Source organism: Battus philenor, unplaced genomic scaffold (genome assembly GCF_028537555.1).
Source record: "Battus philenor isolate CCGP_79_NKW_IND1 unplaced genomic scaffold, ilBatPhil1.0.hap1 SCAF_4, whole genome shotgun sequence".
NCBI classification, from domain to species: domain Eukaryota; kingdom Metazoa; phylum Arthropoda; class Insecta; order Lepidoptera; family Papilionidae; genus Battus; species Battus philenor.
This window is the reverse complement of record NW_027181704.1, coordinates 15,545,735-15,566,458: the sequence shown is the minus strand read 5'-3', so window position 1 is coordinate 15,566,458 and position 20,724 is coordinate 15,545,735. Positions and strand designations below refer to the sequence as shown.

The 20,724-nt window shown below is 33.1% G+C and overlaps 1 protein-coding gene across 2 annotated transcripts; it reads left to right on the top strand.

The window, feature by feature from the left end:
• Positions 1-662: 662 nt before the first annotated feature.
• Positions 663-20,072, top strand: Cnx99A (Calnexin 99A). Of its 2 annotated transcripts, none has more exons than XM_068771694.1 (13): positions 663-792; positions 984-1,085; positions 4,626-4,793; positions 5,885-6,034; positions 9,642-9,850; positions 10,429-10,636; positions 11,049-11,169; positions 11,658-11,800; positions 12,911-13,027; positions 13,671-13,811; positions 16,225-16,347; positions 17,135-17,319; positions 18,543-20,072. In XM_068771694.1, exons 1-13 carry the CDS (start codon positions 790-792, stop codon positions 18,607-18,609), a joined length of 1,737 nt encoding a protein of 578 aa, XP_068627795.1. In that variant the 5' UTR covers positions 663-789; the 3' UTR covers positions 18,610-20,072. The 2 variants fall into 2 exon arrangements, with proteins under 2 accessions (XP_068627795.1, XP_068627796.1); XM_068771695.1 differs by lacking the exon at positions 663-792 and adding an exon at positions 808-884.
• The last annotated feature ends 652 nt before the right edge of the window (positions 20,073-20,724 follow it).

Below are 20,724 nucleotides of genomic sequence, written 5' to 3'. Positions count from 1 at the left end.
CTAGTGATAAAATTTTATTTATTTTTTAGTAAAACCGTTTAATCTAAGGTTTGATAAATATCTGTAAAAGTCTATTAAAGATATGTCGTGCCTGAAATGACTTTATTTCTATCAACTCTTTTCAATCTACGACACATCCTAATCAATTGGAATAAATTAGATAATAGTGAATATATTAGAAACAGACGAAGAAAATTTTGTAATTAGTTGATTTTTGAATAATTATCCTGAAGTATATTATGATATTTTCATTTGCGACATTTTAATAAAAAAACACTTTTAAGGAGAATTATTGTTTTTATGACACCCAAATTAATTATTATATCTAAATGAATTTGTTATATGTATATTATTTTATTCTAATTTTGGAAATGTTGTCCAGAACATGCATGTTCTGCAACTTATCTACTTAGATGTTAACTAAAATTCTAGAAAGTAAATAATCCATTTACTTAAAATGATACAATAATTAAACATTTTATTAATAATATTAATTTTAATAGAGTTTAATACTTGACAAATGCTTCCCCTTTGATCGCATTATTTAATAGCTTTTTCGAGTATTTGAGAACCTGACAACCAGTGACAACTGTTTGTTTGTGATTGGTCAGTTATATAGGAAGAACCAATAAGAACTCATCGCAGACTAAACATACAAGTCTCTTACGAATTCAGCGTTTCCGCAGCACATTGGCCATCGCTTTACAGTTTTCGCTTGTCACTCTCATTGGCTTTTCACACAATAAATATATTTATGAATTGATTGAAATATTACGAATTATTAAGAGCATGGTGAGAATGTAATCTAAATATTTAATGAGTGTTGATTATTTTTCATTGAGGATATCCTTTTTCCGGCGACTTGGCCGCAACTAATAACCGTGGTCTTTTGTTTTAATTAAATTAAAGCTTTTATACGATTTGAATAGCTTCTCATCGCGACCCTTTTTACAATATTTATATCGAATTTTCAATTGTTCTAGATGGCTCTATTTCGTCGGAAGGTATATTTGTGTTGCCTATTGGTGCTTTTCGGGGGTGCGTTCGTGAGATCCGAAAACGACGACGATGGAGTAATTGTTGAGGTTAGTTCCGGCGTTTTAATGACCTAAATAATGCTAACGTGTACTTACGTTTGTCGTTAAAAGAAAATTAAAATTATCTCATGTACAAATACATAATATAAATAATTAACTGGCGTATTTACATACGACAATAATTATTAAGTAGTTAATATATCGATATTTACAATTTTGTTTTAAGCTGATATTCGTACAGAAAACGATTGCATGATGTAGTTAATTCAGCCAATTAGTCAAAATGTCCTCACTGACCCTTACAATGCTAACATATGGTGTATATTAAGACTAAGTCCTATAACATCATGCTATTTACATCATTAATATATTAAATGGAATAGTTAAATAGTAAGCTCAAACATGCTCTAAATACCTGATTGTGAAAGTGAATTAACAAAAAACACTTTCTTTTGTTAACTGAAAGTACAGTTTGATATTTCTCTTTGAAACTTAATATTCCATAATTTTATAACAATACATAATGTACCTAAGATTGATAAACAAAGACTGAAACGGTCAAAGAAGAGAACAGAACATTGCTAAGTCTAAAATTATCTAATAAACCATGACGGTTGGCTACCTAACTCCTTACATCAGCAAATTATATCAAATACCAGAAGAGGGATAATATCCAAGAGCTGCATAAAAGGATGTAGCTCTTTATGATTAGGGTGTGGTTTTACAGGAAATCACTGCTTATCTCACATATGTCATTACCAATATTCTAATTTCAATAATAATTATTAGTAATTTAGTAATAGTTTAAGTAAGTATCCCTTCAGTTATCTGGTCTCTTATTATTTCTCTATGTAAGCCATACATTCCCAACATGGGTGCCAGAGCTTTCATGGTAGCCAGTCTAATGGTAAATTGAGATTGCATTAAAAATACATTTATATTTATTAAAAAACATTTTATGTAAACATTCAATACACTTATTTTCTTATTATGACTTAAATAAATATCAAAGCAGTAGGGAATTTATTATTTGTACTTTATAAAAGTATATGAAGCAACTTCTGTGATAAAAAAGTAAGGTGTAATTGTTATTTAAAACTCCTTTAGGCAGTTACGGCATTAGGCAGGTAAATTTTTTCCCTAGATTGGCAGGACTGTCTATAACAATTGCCAAATGTCTGTTTGTCAAACATTGGAATATCATTTCACTCAGCCCAAACCACTTTAAAGGATGTTTTATTTCTCATACACCTAGTCTTGATTTGTCATTGTCATACTGTATTGGTTTTATGGGACTTTTTTATTGATATAATTCTGCAACTACCGTATTTGGCTCTGTGCAAATTATAGTTATTCAGTAAACTCAAAAGGCCAATGCGGGGATGCCATTTTGACATGATTGAGGAGACGAAAACTAAATCAAATAAACTCGAATGCTATAGTGGAAAAAGAGATTTTCCAACTGGAAAAAGTGTGTTACATCAGACAGGGATTACTTAGAAGGGGATGAAATAGATTTGGAAGAACAAATAAAGAATTTGCATTGTATAAACAAAATCACCTTGCTTTTTGATCACAGTATTACACAAAATTAATTTTTTTTTGGACATAATAAATTACTGTAAATATATATTATTTATCTGTATATTATATCTTGAGACTGTTACTATGTGACAATTGATATACATTCTTGTTTCTATTTAGCTATCTAACTATGGCAATCAGATAAGAGTAATTCATATTATTTCAAATGTTTTATCTGCCTATCTGTCTTAATCTTTGCACACTAGTAGACTGCTGTGTAGTTGTTGCTTTATTCATTAACAATTTGTTTAACACATTCCATGCCATGTGGAACATGTATGACCCTCACTGCACTTTTCGTTTAGGTAATTTGCAGTTCTCATAGAAAAACAAAGGATTCATAAAAAATGAATTGTTGGGTTGAATATAGATAACTTCACATCACATATAGGTTTGCAGTATTGAAAAGTGTGAAGCATACATCTTAAATGACTTTTTTAATTTTTAAAGTGTGGGTTGTACATGCCCCACATGGCTTGAATGGGAAACCTTTAAAAATTGCCACAGCATGGAACATGTTAACACAAAATGTGTTATATTATCACATCTTTAATTTCACATCAGACATGTATGTGTTAAAACAACTTGTAGATCATAATATAGAGAAAATGGGGCTATTATATCAATATCTTGACTTTTAGATGTGATTGTAAAGGGCGTCTAGATTGTCATATTTATAATAAAAAATTCCAAGCAAATTAATCATATATTTGTAACTAGCAAGTTGAGAAATTGTTCACTGAAACTTTGAATTTTACTCAAATAGATGGCAAATACTTAAATCTTAACCAAAAGATAGCCAATGTTACAAATATGCATATTTATTACATGTTACATGTTTAATTTTGACAGGCATTCTATTTTAAAAATATGTCAACACCATAGAAACAAACTTCTTATAAATTGCGAGTTTTGCTGCATGACATTAAAGACCAGCCTAGCGGTCTCAATGTAGGCTAGAAATAAAAAGACATTGAGTGCAGACCTGACCAAGGAATCCATACATAGTCTGTCTCTCTTTGTATATGCTTTTGTTAACACTCCACTAGCAAATGTTGAACATCTTCAATTACCCCAGAAACCTCGCAATTGGGAGATACCCAAACATGGCCAATGAGAAATATATAGAACTAGGCATGTCACCAAACTATTAACCACATAGCAGTGAGCATTGCATGGTCTTATACCATATTCCCTTGTCACTCGATCTAAAATCAAAATATTCCTGCCAATTTTTATAAATTTTTTATACATTCATGTATTTGTAGATAAACAAATGTAGATTATAAACAGCTAAATATTAAGGGGTCGGAGAGTTATGTCGCTTTTTTAAGTTAAATTCTCATAACTATATTTTTAAAAGTTTTTATTTCTATTCAACAATATATTCGCCATCTAGTATACAAATTTTCAATGCCAGAGCGGTAAAATTCAATTGGTTTTATGTAAAATATATTGACAGAAATGACATAGCTTTCAACCTAATATATACATTGTTCTCAATTATTCTTATTAAATTGTACATGCAAATAATTTATCCAATGCATTGATTTATTTGAAGTATTTATAGACTTTTTAGTTTGAATATGGTTGTATATTATTTTATTACTGAACAAAATAAGGTATAATTTTATTTACTTGGTAATATTACACACAAAGTACACTTTTGCATGTAGTTTAATATTTTTTTATTCAAGTAACATATATATAGTAATTGTTATGGTTTAGCTGGTAATCAAATATTTACACTTATGTAGTAGAGTTTGACCTCAAAAGAGGTTTCACTTAAAGACTCCTTTGAATCTAATTTCTTAATGGGTTTAAATAAGCACACATTATGCTTCAATGATAAAAAAGAACTTGATGTGAGCTCTTATCAGATCAAGGCGCATTTAGAACCTTTGTACCATTAAGTATCTTACGTTGAACAATGTCATGAGCTTTTCTACCATTTTTCTCATCACCTACGTAAGTGATCATTAATATGTATCTAATCTTGTATAGAACGTTGAACAAGAGGAACAGTACCACAGTCCGCAGTTATCATCGAAGAGTGTATACCTTGCTGAACATTTTGATGATGAGGCAGCATTCAAGAAGAAGTGGATCAAGTCCGAGACCAAGAAACAAGGCGTTGATGAAAACATTGCCAAGTATGATGGCAAATGGGAGGTTGGTTTTACACAATATTTTCTATTATGTTTATTTATTAATTAAACATATAAAATATAGGATTTTATTCAATTTTAACAGAAAGAACTCTTATTAATCATCAAACCATTATTTATTTATTTTTAATCTGTTTCATTTTTTAACTCTACTTTGTTTTGTATGGTGTTATAGTGAAACTCTACAACACGTCTTTTAACAAAGTTTAACAATACATTTATACAGATACACTTTATCACATACAGCCTTAACGAAATCTAATTCAAGCGACATCATTGCTCTTTAGGTATCCTTGGGACTTATAATGTATATGGAAGAAAAATTGTTAACACTCCTTTTGAATAATTACATCCTCACAAGTGTGTGATTGGTAAACCCTACATCTGAATCATATATCTTACTAGCCTTAGAGGCCTTTATAATTTCAATGGATTGTTGAAGGCAAAGACAAGTATGTTGTACTATCATATATATGCTTCTTTTAACATAGTTCATTACATACAAATATTTTTTAATTTATACATATACATACAAAATAGAGATGTATGAAATTGTCTTTTAAACCGCATTTGACTCTGGATACTCACAATACAGGCTTGCTGGTGGCTTTTTGTCAATGACGATGTCTTCTTGTTTTTTATCGACTTTTCAACAATTCATTGGTTTTAAAATGATATTCGTAGTTTTTGGTCATATTTTAGTACGAATTTTTGACTTAGTCATTTTAAATTGACTTGTATAAGTGGTCTCATATAACATATAGAGCAGTATAAGAAAATAATTTAGATAATTTTTTTGGAAATCTATACATTTACTATTATTGTATGTACTTATAACTATAAAAATGTATTCCAAATCTAGGATTATAATTTAAAAAGAATATTGAATTAATTTCTATTTCATTTGTGTATGTAGTAGCTCGAGTCAAGGTTACCATGGGAGCCATTGAGTTTTATCTTAAAGGTCTTAGACTAGGCACCTTTTATGCCCTGCCACCTCGACTGTGAAAAATCTGCATATGCCACTTGGGCAACAGAGAGCGACCGGACTTTTTTGATAACATATTTGCTAATGATATACACTACTTGTTGTAGATTCAAGCACCTTCCAGGCGCATCCTAAAGGAAGATTTAGGATTAGTTTTAACAACAGAAGCCAAACACGCCGCCATTGCCGCTCTGTTGGATAAGCCATTTGAATTTAAGGATAAGCCGCTAATGGTCCAATATGAAGTTACAATGCAGGTAATGTTTTATTTAGTATTTATTTTTTTATACTTATATATTAAACCTAGGGTATCTGCTATATATATAACGACATGAAACGATCAGACTGAGTTTAGTCAGACTTTTTTCATAGATATCTAATAAGACCAGGTGGAATCGACCTGGATCCCACATTCTTAGACCATCTTAACAAGGCAAGGTACTCTTTGTGGGTGGAAGTCACTCATAGTGCTGGTTTTCCGAGATAATAAATTCTTTAATCCCCAATAATTTTAACATAATTAGTAAGCCCGGAATAGTGTTTTGCTGGGAAGAACCGGCCAGAAACTCAATAGAAATGAATAGTTATAAAACTTATTTTTAATCTTAATTTCAATTTTTTTATGCGTTTCTATGGACTGAATTTCCACTGTATAATAATTTCAATTTTTTAGTAACAAAAATTTTTCATTTTTCATGCGTTTTTAAACTTGTGCAACATATCTCCAATTGACCATAAGTCGCATGTATTTTTAAACGACTTTTTTTCACGCATTTCTAAGGAACGCATCTACCGTGTAAAAAAAGAATTAGTGTATTTGCGATTCTTATCTGTGAATAATAATAATTTTATGTTCAAAGTATTGTAATAAATTAGATATTACCATATACAAGAATATGCATGTATAGTATTATTTTTCATGATTTTTTAGACGGACACGATTAACAATATTTTAGAGGATTAAAATATTATTAGTGCCGCCATCTTTTGATAGAAATGTAAAATTAACAAAGATGGCGTGACAAGAAATAAAATTCCAAATTTGAAATAGTGTTATGTCAAACAATCGATATATTTAGCAAAACAAGGCGGCGTTCGGGTGTAAATATAATCCACGTTTATCGATGTTTCACACGTGCATCACTAATAGGATTATTGAAACGACACGCTTGTTTCAGGGCGGTCGGAATGCGTCATCTTTTATTGGATTTTACTCATGTCTCAATCCTACTGGCCGTCAACGAGTTTCTTTCTAATCTTTACGCTAAATGAGCTTCTGGAATACTTACAATAAGACTTCTTGCATTCTTCTTACGGATTAAGTATTTGAATGTTACAATGTTACTTGGAATGTTTCCTGTAATAATTTTAACCCTTTAGCTGCCGAGTGCCTAAAAATGAATAACTCTCTCAGCCAATCCATGATAGGGACAAAATTTATGTTTTTGGTTATGTGATAAAATATCCGCACAGGAAGCGTATGCAGCAGTCGCGTTGGTAACCAACAAATTAATGGCCATGATCATGCAATTATTGATACGATAGTTTAAAACAAATGTACGCTGTTCGCCGAAAGAAAGCGTCTATAGCCGAGCGCAAGAAGGCGCTGTTCGCTGAGAAAAAAATATCTATAGTCGAGCGTCAGAAAGCGCTGTTTGTTGAGAAAAAGTGTCTGTAGTCGAGCCCCAAGCTGCGGTTCGCTGAGAAAAAGTGTCTGTAGTCAAGTGCCAAAAGGCGCTGTTGGTAGCGAAAGAGTTAAAATCATCTCACAATTAGTAGGACATCGATCAGAAACAACTCGACCTATTCCAATTACAGATCTTAAATTAACTTAAAAATTATTTATTTTCTTCTTGCATTATAATCATTTATATTGAATACAAAAAATCTATCTACATATATATATAAATATATATATATATATATATATATATATATATATATATATATACATACAATACCCGATGATAAATATTGCAAGCACATCGGCCTTTGGAAAGAGACAATCGGTCGTTTCGGCTTCGTAGAGCGTTATCTCTGTCGCACGACTGACGAAACGTCACATAGGTAGTGTGGGACAGAGATGATGCTCAACGAAGCCGAAATTAGCCGACTGTCTCTTTCATTTATACATAAACATATAAACGGGTCAATAAACTTGGCACTGGTTGGACAGGGCAAATCATAAAATTGATGCATTACTCTAAATGTGTTGTTGAAGACAAAGCAAGATATGCTGCAAGTCATTCTGGCCGGAATCCAGTTTCCCTAAAATATTCCGACATTGTCTTTAAATACGCCACGTTTGCGTCATGTTTCATTGTTTATTTTAATGTTCCAATGCATGTACTGGAAACATCTTGGAATACTACTACTTAGTAAAAACTGACATTTTTGTTTTTACTACATGAATTCATGAATTGACTGTGTTTACGAGTATTTACTCCACGGGTTAAGCAGGTGTGTTTGTAGAAAAAGGTGTTTGACTTTGGAATGAGAATAGATAGGAGTCGTCAAAAAACAGTTCCGTATGTAAAGATCACAGAGCGAAAAACAGATGGCCGCTGGGAAATTAAGTTTCTTGAGTAGAGACCAAGACGTTAAAGACAAGAAACATATATATCTTTGCAAAAGATATAATCACTATCTACCTCGTATGTGTTTCAATTATATATTTCTACTTAAGAATCATTTTCACATTTCCGTGATGAGTTACGGCTCGTTCAGGGTTAGAGAGAAAGAGATTGGCTTATATAGCAATTTACACGTAAAAGAGAGACGGATAGCTATTGCACATTTGTATTAAAAATGTAAACTATGGATTTTCGGAACAGCATCCCACGCGCGGGCGTTTAGCTTTTGAACCTAAAAGAAAGTTTATTATTATGTATTTATTTAGGTTGACAGTCCTAAGCCGGTCAAGTATGAAGGAAAACCATTGACTTGGCTTGGGTTTGTTCCGCCTTACTGAAGTCTGTGCTAAAAGAGCCAAAGACATAAAGGACATATTTTTAGTGTTAGCCACCTTATTCTCTCTCTGAGCCGTACTGAGCTAAATGAGTATAAAGATATAAAAGAGTGATATGTATCTCAAGATCGAAATAATATAAATCACTCTTTTCTTGTCAGGGATACTTTTTGCCCATCTCTACAAGACGTACAGACCAGGTGGACAGCTAACCTTTCAACTGGCCTTAAAAGGAGTGATCAGAAAAAAACACAATTAAATTTGTAAACTTACAAAACGTGAATATACGTTTTTTAAGAACGTAAGTGCCAAAGTAATGAGATTTGTCGATAAAATTTATGTAAAGAAACTAGTTTCTTTAATAATTCTATTTTGTATCTCGTCGCGCTTATTTAATGTCGGTAAAACAGTGTGTGTTTAACCTTGACACTTTCTAGATGGCGCTGTTATCCATTGCGGTCGCCAGTCGGTAAAGCAGTTGGTATTCGAGACGTCATAGTGATAATTTAAAATATTGCAAAATAAACTTCTAAAAGGAATCTACAAATTCAATAATAACTTTAAATATCAGAACAACGCATTATTGTTTTTTTTTTTTGAAGAATATACCTACATATTAAAGAGAAATTGTCTTATATTTATAATTAAAAAGGTGTTACAAAGATTGCGGACACAGCACTGGACAGAAAGGGAATATATTATCTGTCATATTTATATGTATATGAGATATACATCTATGTACTAACTCGTCGCCATATATCTGGAAAGAGAAAGACAGATGTCTTTCTCATCAAGTCTTGCAGCGGGCGTCTATCGACTGAAAAGAATACCGTGCTTTATGAGGCATTCTTCAGTAACATGTCAAGAAATTGATAAAAATTATTTGTGTTGTACAGGAGGGTCAGAACTGCGGTGGAGCGTACATCAAGCTGCTCTCCCGCGGCACCAACACCAAGGCTGACCTCCGCAAGTTTCACGACCAGACCGCCTACACCATCATGTTCGGGCCAGACAAGTGTGGAAACGACAACAAGCTGCACTTCATCTTCCGCCACCAGAACCCAAAGAACGGCACCATCGAGGAGAAGCACAGCAAGAAGCCAAGGTATCTTCATCATCATTGCAGCTCTAAAACTTAATATACACTTGTAATTTATAACATACTGTATATTGTAACCAGCTTGGCAGGCATTGTAACATTAAATATTTACTTTATGATTATTATTAAATTAAATATCCTAATAAGTTCACAGTTACAGTAGTCAAACTCAATGAAATATTTTTTTTTGTAAATTTTGGTTCCACTGCTACAATAATAAAATTATAGTATTATGTATTTGCGTTAAAAGCATCAACATTGCCAAATAAAATAAAGAAGAGAGTGAGAAACTTTATTTTATTTTAAAGTAGTTGTGTAAATGACGTCCAATGCTTGGCATAGATTTCCTATAAGACCTGTTGGAAGACTGACAAGGCTGTCCACATTTTGCATGGACGTCTTACGCTGCGTTTGTAGGTCTGTGTTCTCAAATCTAGAAATTTGAGGACCCAACAGCCTTGTGGCCTTCCTCTGAATCTCCTCGATTCTAATTCCATCCCTTGGAGAAGTTCCGAAAATAGCAATGCATGATTTTATCTTGTATCTAAATTACACTTAATACCAATATAACTATATGCTTGCAGTCAACGCCTGGACGATATCTACAAGGATAAGGAGCCCCATCTATATACACTGATTGTACGCCCGGACAACACCTTCAGTGTTCTCGTGGACAACAAGGAAGTGAATGCTGGTTCCCTCCTAGAGGACTTCACTCCGCCCGTCAACCCGCCGGAGGAGATCGATGACCCCGATGACAAGAAACCCGATGATTGGGACGAGAGGGAGAAGGTAGGTGGGAGACTTAATAAAACAAGCAAAAAACGTTTTTGGATAAAAAAAATTCTAAATTAAAAACACTACATTTTCATTTTTCAAAACATCACCGTATCATCCGGGAATGAAAATTGTTTCTGATATGTATCAATTGAAAGTAAATAAAAGTGATTTATTTATTCTAGGGAAACAATGATAAAATAGAAGTTTACAGTAAATATAAATACCTAGAGATTGCATGTTTTTTGTTTATAATATAAAATTTTTGCTTTTATTCGACTTCAAAAACTGCTAATTTATTTCCATGACTGATCATAGCTCTCTAATTTGACATCTCATACTTGCGGTTCTCATAGAGATAATTACGTGATGAGTAAAATATCTTGATGATGAAAGTAAATAACTTTAGTAATTTGTTTGTCAAAAGATCGTCGACCCTAGCGCCACGAAGCCGGACGATTGGGATGAAGAGGCGCCTGCGCAGATCGTGGACCCCAACGCTGTCAAACCCGACGGCTGGCTGGACAATGAACCCGAAATGATTCCAGGTAAGATATCGGAAATTCTAGTATCTAAAATATTTAATGAATACCAACTGTAAAAGGGACATCTGGAACATAAAAACTTCTTGATTTCAAAACTCAAGGACTTGAAAGATAGACTAACATCAAACCATCTGTTCTTTAATATCTCATGTGCGTCTAGTCAATTGCATTCTCATGTATCTCAGGCAGTGATTAATTGTAAACTAAACAATGTAAATATGATAAATTAATAATAATAGTAATTAATAATAAGGTGACCATGAGCCGGTAGAGATACGGTTTGGGTAGACATCCCTTTAGGTAGACTGGCAATATAATCAAGGTCAGGGTAAGTTGATAAGATTGAAGGCAGTGCAAAACCGGTCATCGCGACAATCATTGGGGGAGGCCTATGCTTTGATATAAACGTTTATCGGCTCATATAATGATAGTCATGTATCACTAGCATAGTAAAAGTAAAAACATGTTCATAAATTACTAAAACATTTCAGATCCTGAAGCGAAGAAGCCAGAGGACTGGGACGAGGACATGGATGGTGAATGGGAGGCCCCTCTTATTGACAACCCTGCCTGTGCCACTGCTCCAGGCTGCGGGACCTGGAGTCCTCCGCTCATACCCAATCCCAACTACAAGGTGTGCAAGATTCTTACTCAAGGGCAGCAATTATATGCTTCTTTTAGAGTTTATTTGAACCCATTTATTGTGACAATAACTATACAGCTAAAGTTACAAATAGTTATAATAGAACAACAAAATTGGACCAAATGTACCGCTGTGATCAAAAATAAGGTGAAATCGTCATTTAAAACACCCGAGCATTAGGAAGGCAGATGATTTTCTTGCTAGGTTGCTAAGACTATCTATATCATTTGCCAAGTATCTGTTAAAAGCTAGAATATCATTTAGCTCAGCCCGAAACATTTTGTTTTTTTGTTGCTATAACGCGTCGTCTTGATTGGAAGTCTGAGAAATTCGTTTGATATCATCTCGTAACCAGCGCCGCCTGATTTGGCTCCGTACGACTTCTGGCTATTAAATATTATTATGATATAGATAAACTCGGGCTAATGCAGGGACGCCGATTGACGTTTTGACGAGGTAAAAACCGAATTATAGAAATAGATAGACAGGACTGGAAAAGTTTGTTTTATCGGACTGGGATTTGAATTAACTTTGAAGAGGATGAAATTAATGTGAAAGAATAAAGAATTAACATTTTGTAAACAAATTAAGCCTTACTTTTTAATAAAAGGATTAAGTTTAGTTGGCACTGCCAATGCACTCCTATACTCGATAAGCATATTGGCACGCACAGACATAATGTATACATTGTAAGAATCAAAGATAAAACATACTATAAATCAATATCAAATTAAAAAAATGTATCAAACAAGTAGGCCTTATTATTATGGATAAGACAAAGCCATGCTTACTTAAATAGTTGTCCGAGGTAAGTTCGAAGGTGGACATGATTACATATGTGGGAAAAATAATCCAACTTGGTATATCCAATTTTAGGAAAGAGATCACTTACCAAATTTAATTCCATCCAAAAAATGTAGGGAGTACTTTAATCAATGCACATTGAAACACGGCGGTACTTTAATAAAGTTTTCTTAGACTTTTTTCTTATACCGTCTACACCTCATAAACACAAAACAATTTTACAACACGGTATTGTCTAAATATCTATATATAGCCATATATATTTTTTTACTTACTTAATATAATCTTTTTTTTTAGGGCGTGTGGCGCGCACCGTTGATACCGAACCCCAACTACCGCGGCAAGTGGAGCCCGCGCCGGATCCCCAACCCGCACTTCTTCCGCGACGAGAACCCCTTCAAGATGACTCCGATCGTACGTATATCGGTTTTATTCCTTGATGAAATGAGAAATACCCGCTTAATCAAACCACCCATTTGGCACTTCGTAATGGTCTTTGCGCATTTGACAGTTCGCTTTGAACTTCGTGTTTGACAGTTCGCATTGATCTGCGCGCGTGTGACAGTTCATAGTGAACTTTGCAAGTGTGACAGTTCGCTTTGAATTTCACACGTTTGACAGTTCGCGCGCTGCAAATTTTTTGTATTTATATAAAATTGAAAGTATTCACTGATTGCAAAATTAATTCTATTTATTTTATATTTAGTTAATAAGTAAATTGATCACTGAGAAATATATTACGATAGTATAACTTTTCTTTTGGAATGAGACGGGCTAGTGATTTTTGGTAGTATAAAATCCGTCGGGACGGCTAGTAATTTATAAATTGTTTTTGATTTAGCTGTTAAAATAATATCTACTAAAATACAAAAAAATTCCTACCGAAATTTTTATAGAACAAACTACAGTAGCTTTAAAATGATGAAAAAAATTACCGTTTGATTACTATGACGATAATCAATGGCTGCAATTTATAATCTGACTACCAACTCTTTAAACAAAGACGTCAACATATTTGTATGTATGTAGTCTAAGTTTGCATGTATTTGTATGACAGCACGCTGTGGGTTTCGAACTGTGGTCCATGTCGCCGATGCTGCTGTTCGACAACCTGATCGTGACAGATGATGCTTCGGTTCTTGAAGACTGGACGCGTCAGACGTATACCATCAAACGCGCCAAGATCTCCAGCGATTCCGTGAGTACTTGAGAGATAAATTTACCTACATTTCAATTAAATAATTACAACACTAGATTAAATTTTAATAAAAGGCAACCTCAATATGTGCTGTTATGTAAACAAAAAAAAAATTAAAAAAAATAGATGGACAATGAATCTATTTTACATACCTTAATATATTAATTTATAATTTTTTTGCTACTAATTACTATTATACTGGTGGGTAACATCTTGAAGTGACAAACTGATTCGTTGCTATTTACCGTCATATAATAATAATTGACAAACGAGATGTAACACATTACTATTTATTTGTCAACCCCAGTGTTTTTCAACGTAGGGCCTACGCTGTACGGTAGGGCAATTCAAAAGTAGACTCGACACGAGTTAAATTATTTCGCTTTAATATAAGAATTATGTATATGAGGATCGTAAGAATTTTAAAAAGGCTAAGGTAGGAATATCAAAAAAAAAGTTAAAATATCGATCTACCTTCAATCAACTTTACAACAATTATCTGATATGTGTCTACCTTATTTTAATTATTTAATTAACAGCCCAGTGGTAGCGAGCCAGACTTAAGATAATAGGTTTGATTCCCGGAATACAATCTTACATAATTCACACTGTGCATTAATTATTTAGAATTGCAACTGGTCACAAATACGTTTTCAGAGTTTGGGTAGCAGCTTCTTCTGTGTACAATAATCCACACTGCAATAGCTTACCCCCTTGCCAAGTATGGCGATTAGGATATATCTCCCATAGATAACTTTGGGGAAGCTTGTACCTTGCAGTATTGTCTGATACAACAACGAGATATGCACTGAAGTTATTACTTTAAACAAGTTTGTTATATAGCAAACACAATAATACATAGATATTAGCAAGTTGAAGGGGCAGTAGATAAGCTCACATAGCGAACCAAGATAGATAAGACACTGAATGTAGGTAACTTCAAATAAATCTTATTTTCAATCTATAAGGGGATCTATGTTCAGTAGTGTTTATACTATGGTTGAAATGTATAAAACACACACACACTCAAATATAGAGATTACTCCTTGTTTGGGGCAACAGCTGTGAAAAATATTTTATAATTATTAGTTAAATAATTTTACTTGTACACAGTACAGCTTGTTTGTTTAATTTTTACAATTATCCTGTTTTAATGTCAGTTTGTTAGTATTGTGTGCAATAAATGTATTATTATTATTATCGTTAAATAATGGTGATGATGACCCCCTTTATGTGTGAGATTGTAAACAAAATCTTATATAATCAAGATGTACACATTAACTAAATGATGGTACTAACCGTCAGCAAACACTATGGGGCAAGCTGCTTCGCGCAACCAACTATAAGCCGGGCATGTGGGCCGTGTACGCGGTGTACTGCGCTATACCCGTGTCTATCTACATCGCCTACCTCGTCCGTCGGGCTAGAGAGGTGCCCACGCGTGTTGCCCAACCCGTGCTAAATACTATTTGCAGTTCTTGTGCTCGGATACAAAAGTTTCTTGCTAAACCCTATATATTTATATAAATCCACCAGCGACAGTTGCTATTAAAATAATATAACAATGAAACAAAATATTGAGCTATACATATAGTATATGTTATATATTGTATACTTAATTCCTGAGTTGGTGTGTTATTCATTATCTATATTTATAAAAAGAAATCCTTATTTCCATCGGTTAAGACATAACTTTAGAACTACACTGATTTTCGTCATCTTAAATTTCTGAATGTACTACTTCTTAATTAGATTTATATATATGTATATACCGGGGGTGGTCAAGCTCTTTGATAGTTTAAGCCATTTTTTGAAATATGATATCTTTCGCGAGCCCCATTGAATACGCATTTAAATCACGCAAAAGAATGTTTTATTTACAAAAATCATATTAATTGAAATTATTTAAACAAAAGTACAAAATATTTGTATTGAAGTTAGATATAATGGCACAAATACATATATAATAGCACTCGTAATAATACTTAAGTTGCCGGTTAATTAATAATGATCGGTGTATGGATTTCGCTAATTTGATGGTGTAATAATAATAATAATTACTCCTGACATAGGTAATACAAATTTAAATATTGAAATAATTTGGCAATCAATTGGAGCCAAAAATAATCGTTCAAAGAGCCGCAGTTTGGCCACCCCTGATATTTATTTTTGTAATGTATGCTAGTTTTTAGACCACCTACAAGATGAACGACCCCTTTATAAAGTCATTGGAAGCCTCTGAATGAAGGTCCAATCGAGGTTTTTGAAAACTGGAGGAAGCCAATATCTAGTGAAGTCCTTTAGCTGAAATGATAATGGTGCTAGTTTTTCAGTGTGATACAGTAGTAATCATAGCTGATTGTATAAATTGCCAGTAGTAGTGTGCCAGTGGTTGTAGGCTAGTGGTTTATAGGACAGCCTGGTGGAGCGACTGGTGCGGTCTGTGGTGAGCAGGCCTTGGCTAACAACAATCGGAGTTACTGTGATCCTCACGCTGGTAGCCGCTCTTTGTTACTTCTGCTGCGGACAGTCAGCTGTGAGTATTGACAATTATAATTACTAAATCAATCGGAGTGGTAAGTGCACAGACCTAATTATGTCTTAACATTTAATTGAAGAAATAAATAAGTTATATCCTATCTGTGTAATGGCTCTGAATTATCATGGAATAAGTTTAAAGTCCAAAGCGAGTAGTAATAAAACACTGTGTAAAGTTTTTTTTAAATGTGTTCATGTAGGTATTTTCACATTTCTGTATCATCATGTTACACTTCAAAATGGTTAATATTACCACACAAAAGTTAAAATGAACCTGAAAAATTAAGTCTTAAAAAAATTGAATTTTTGATAATAACAAAATTTAGATAAATAAATATTAGATAAATAAATTAAAATAAATGTCGAAAATTAAAACAAATAATTTGTTTATTGTTACAATGGTTTATCATTCTGAAATATCTATAATCGGTTTCAAAGTACTTTAAATGTGATAGTCACATATACTCACACACCTCGTGACACTGGTCACAATAAGCAATTCAATTCCTTTTTAATTGCGATACATTGATAATTGTATACCGTTCTCGGGGCTGACGGTCTGGGTAGCATGTTTAAGGAGGCCTCCTGCATTCGTTCGCTCGCCGACCTGACTCCTTTGTCTACTTAGCAAAGTTTAAATTATTCTCTTATTTTCTAATTTTCAATAAAATTTATATAAACAATTGAAATAAAAGTGATATTTAATAGTTTCTCAATGAATGTATACTGCTTGGGCAGAGCAGTAAATTTTTGAACCAACTAATTAATTTAAAAATATCATACAGGAGGAGGAACCTGATGTAGAGTACAAAAAGACTGACGCGGTGGTGGAGGACGACCCGCAAGAATTGCACGAGGAGGTCGCTACTGGAGGCGCGGAGGGCGGAGAGAAAGTACCGAAGTCCGGCAAGGCGAACCTTGAGGGCCCAGAGACGCCGCACGAGTCTGAACCAGAACCAGAACTCCCAGAGTAATCTATTTATTTATTTTGTCACTATTAGTGAAGCAATCATTCAAGACGAAGGGTCCGGAGATGGAGAATCCAAATTATTGTCATACAAAAGTGCAACAATGCTCTTTTCAAAGAGCAACCAACCAATCTCTTTCAAATCCCATTTCGCTCATGGACAGTCTAGTGCAGTGTTTCCCAACGTAGGGCCCACGCCCCACAAAGGGGTAATTAGATTTTTTAGGGGGGCAATTCGAAAATGGAATCAATATGAGTTTAAGCCTTTGGCTTTGAGCCATTTAAATGCAATGCCAGATGTCAAGTTTAAAGTAAAAAGCAAATTCTTAATTAAATATAAATGTATACAAATAAATTTCACATGCTGGGCATAAGAATTTAAAAAAAAAAAACTAAGGTGGGGTATGGTATAAAAAAGGTTGGGAAACACAGGTCTAGTGTCTTCACCTCGGAAAATAGTAATATGTCACTGTCAAATAAAGTGAGACTCCATATATCAGTATTAGATCCGTCATAATGTACGTGAGTCCGTACTTTTAACATTGATGCAGAAAATGTCTGACTTCTGATATGTTATGCCATGAAATTTCAGTGATGGAGACATAAATTGAATTTACATATGTTTTCGTACTAGAACGGCGCTAAAATATTTATAGAATAGTTAAAACTAAAACACATTGTTGCTAGAATAAAAGAAATTATTAATGTAAAAGATTTTTAAGTTATAATAAAGCCAAGTAATGAATGTCTCTAAATACTGTATCTATGTAAAGTGGATGAGAAAATAAACAAAGGTAATCACAGGTTAATTTTCGTTGAAGAATGTCTGATTGAGAATGAACAGAAAGAGAATAAAATAACGTAATTCTAATATATCCAATGGATTCAGGCGTTATTTTGCGGAAGTCCATCCTAAGTAAGAAAAGGACCAATGTATAGCTACTTCCGCCATGCAGCAGTAGCCGTGCAATGAAGTGCACAGCCCGCTGATAAATGCGCATGCGGCAAACAATGCGAATTACACAACTACCACCTTTAAATCACTCAACAGGTGTTTCACCTCCCTCCACGGGGCATCCTCAGGATTATTGTTATGCTGATTAGTGCTATATATTGGTCCTTTTCTTACTTAATTCTAAGATAATTATTATATGAATTAATAAATATGAAATGCTGTTTTTACAAAAAAAAAGCTGCTAATATCAATCTATTATTTTTGTTTACAGAAAAGCCCCAGTGGACACAGAGGGCGCTGGCGACGGCCACAGGAAACGAAAACCGCGCAAGGAGTAAATCCAACCTTTGTCCACTTTGCAGTTTATCTGCGTCGCTCTATTCATCTCCCTCCCACGCTCATTTTCTCTCGCGGGCCGACTGCAATAATCATTATTGTCAACTACCCTCATTTAGGAATACACTACATAAAGCATTATATAATCTATGGGAATGTAAGGTAATCTTAAAAATGTATTTAGATATAAACATTTTAACTTTTATATACCTTATAGTGATATAATTATTGAGTAATATAAAATTTACAGATAATAATCTTCATACAATCATTAATGACTTTAAAAATATTTTGTGGAGTTTTGATTAGAATACCAAATATATCATCATAATAATTAGTTTTATAATGAATTCTCGTCTAGATCAATAGAGTCCTTGTATTGCAAAAAAAAAACTTATATATTTATAATATCGATAAATAGTCAGCACACCACTACAAACGACGTATTTATTTAGTGAGTGCGAGCGAGAGGTTGATAGTCAGACTTCTCACGCGAGAATGGGCCGTAGTGAGGACACTATTGATGTTGATGTTTTAATATATTTTTTCTCAAAAAAATGGGGGGGGTTTGAGTTTGGTTACTAAACATTGATGAGTAGATTTATGTTCTACGATTATATTTATTTAAGATTTAATGTTTATATGTGACCGCAGGAGTGAATAATTTTATTTAACAAAGCATTGAAAAATAGTCTTGTGTTGATTATAAGAAACTTAGTTATATTTAAAACTATTTTTAATATTTCGTTCACCATATGAATTGAATTTTCGGCACTATATGTTAAAAATTGCTATAATTTATTTTCTATGAACTACCTATATGTCTATCTATCTTTTTCTCTTCCACCAAAGAAGCAAATTTGATGTTTTCGTTTATAAATGTATTATTATTTAGTTTTCGAACAAAGAACGAGCTGGATGAATTGTTTTAATTTTTTAATAATAAGTTGTAATTTAGTTTGGTAGCGGATGTAAGATATTACTATATGTTCTAACTATAGGGGTGACTTGTGTTGCTTTTAGTCGTTCCACTAGCAAATAACACGTGATTTAATTTTTATCCCCTCTCTACCGTCCTTATTTTTCTTCCCCAGTCTATCTCTCATCATTTGATGATGCATAATATTTCATATTGGTTAAACATGCTTGTATTAAATTATTTTAATTTTATTATACATTATGGGCAAACAGTATTCAACTTGAATAACATATACATATATATATATAATTAAATTTACTTGTTTGTCCATTTGACAAGCACCATAGACAATGTTTCCATAATGTAATCTTTCATTCTTCAGTGAAATACTTCGATCTCCGGGTATCCTGAATCTTTATATGTATATCTGTAGGTAGCTAATTGTCTCGGCGTTTGTCTGTTGGTGTGGATGATTTTGTGTGTGATAGAAACAGGTCAGCGGACTGGCATTTATGTTTATGATTAAATAAAATATTTATAGGTGGTTGTTTTTATTTTATTTTATATATCAATTGGTTTACCTTAAAGAGTAATAACTGGATAATTAGCTATTGATCAAGGCGTTTTCTGTGATTGTGCAAACAGAATTATTTTCTAAATAAAAATATTTCAGTTATAGGACATCCACTGCTGGGCCTGGACATAGGTCTTCGTAATAGATTTCAAAAATAAAAAATATATCCATGTAACATATTTCAGTTATTTAAAGGGTGAATGTAAAGCTATTTTGTTAGCAAAAAGCTTTAAAGCTTATCACCTGAATACAAGGATTTTTGATGATGAAACTTGAATATATCTAAATCTAATGAATTTTATAACTAATATCATTAGAAAATCCTCAAAATTACAGAGGATGAAAAAGATAGTTCTAAATTATTAAGATTTTTATTTTTGTAGATTATTGAGAACAGTTCCCAAGAATTTTTTTAGATGGCGCCACTAGTCGATTAAATCGCGCCATCCTGATTTCCTGACCAATGGTTATAGGTGTTTGAGGTTTTCAATTAATAAATTTTCTAGTTCACGGACTTTTCCGCTCAGTTCCGACGAAGCTGTAAAAGCCTAATGGCTAACAGCATTAACATCAACAGAGAAAAAGCAAAAAAAAATTGTAAGTCTGTTTAAAATTCTTTTCACC

Bases quoted from the DNA above. Each gene is read 5' to 3' on its own strand.
- Cnx99A (XM_068771694.1), top strand. The intron at 4,794-5,884 runs GTTGGTTTTACA...TACTTGTTGTAG, and splicing joins AGTATGATGGCAAATGGGAG to ATTCAAGCACCTTCCAGGCG. The intron at 17,320-18,542 runs GTAATCTATTTA...TTTTGTTTACAG, and splicing joins CCAGAACCAGAACTCCCAGA to AAAAGCCCCAGTGGACACAG.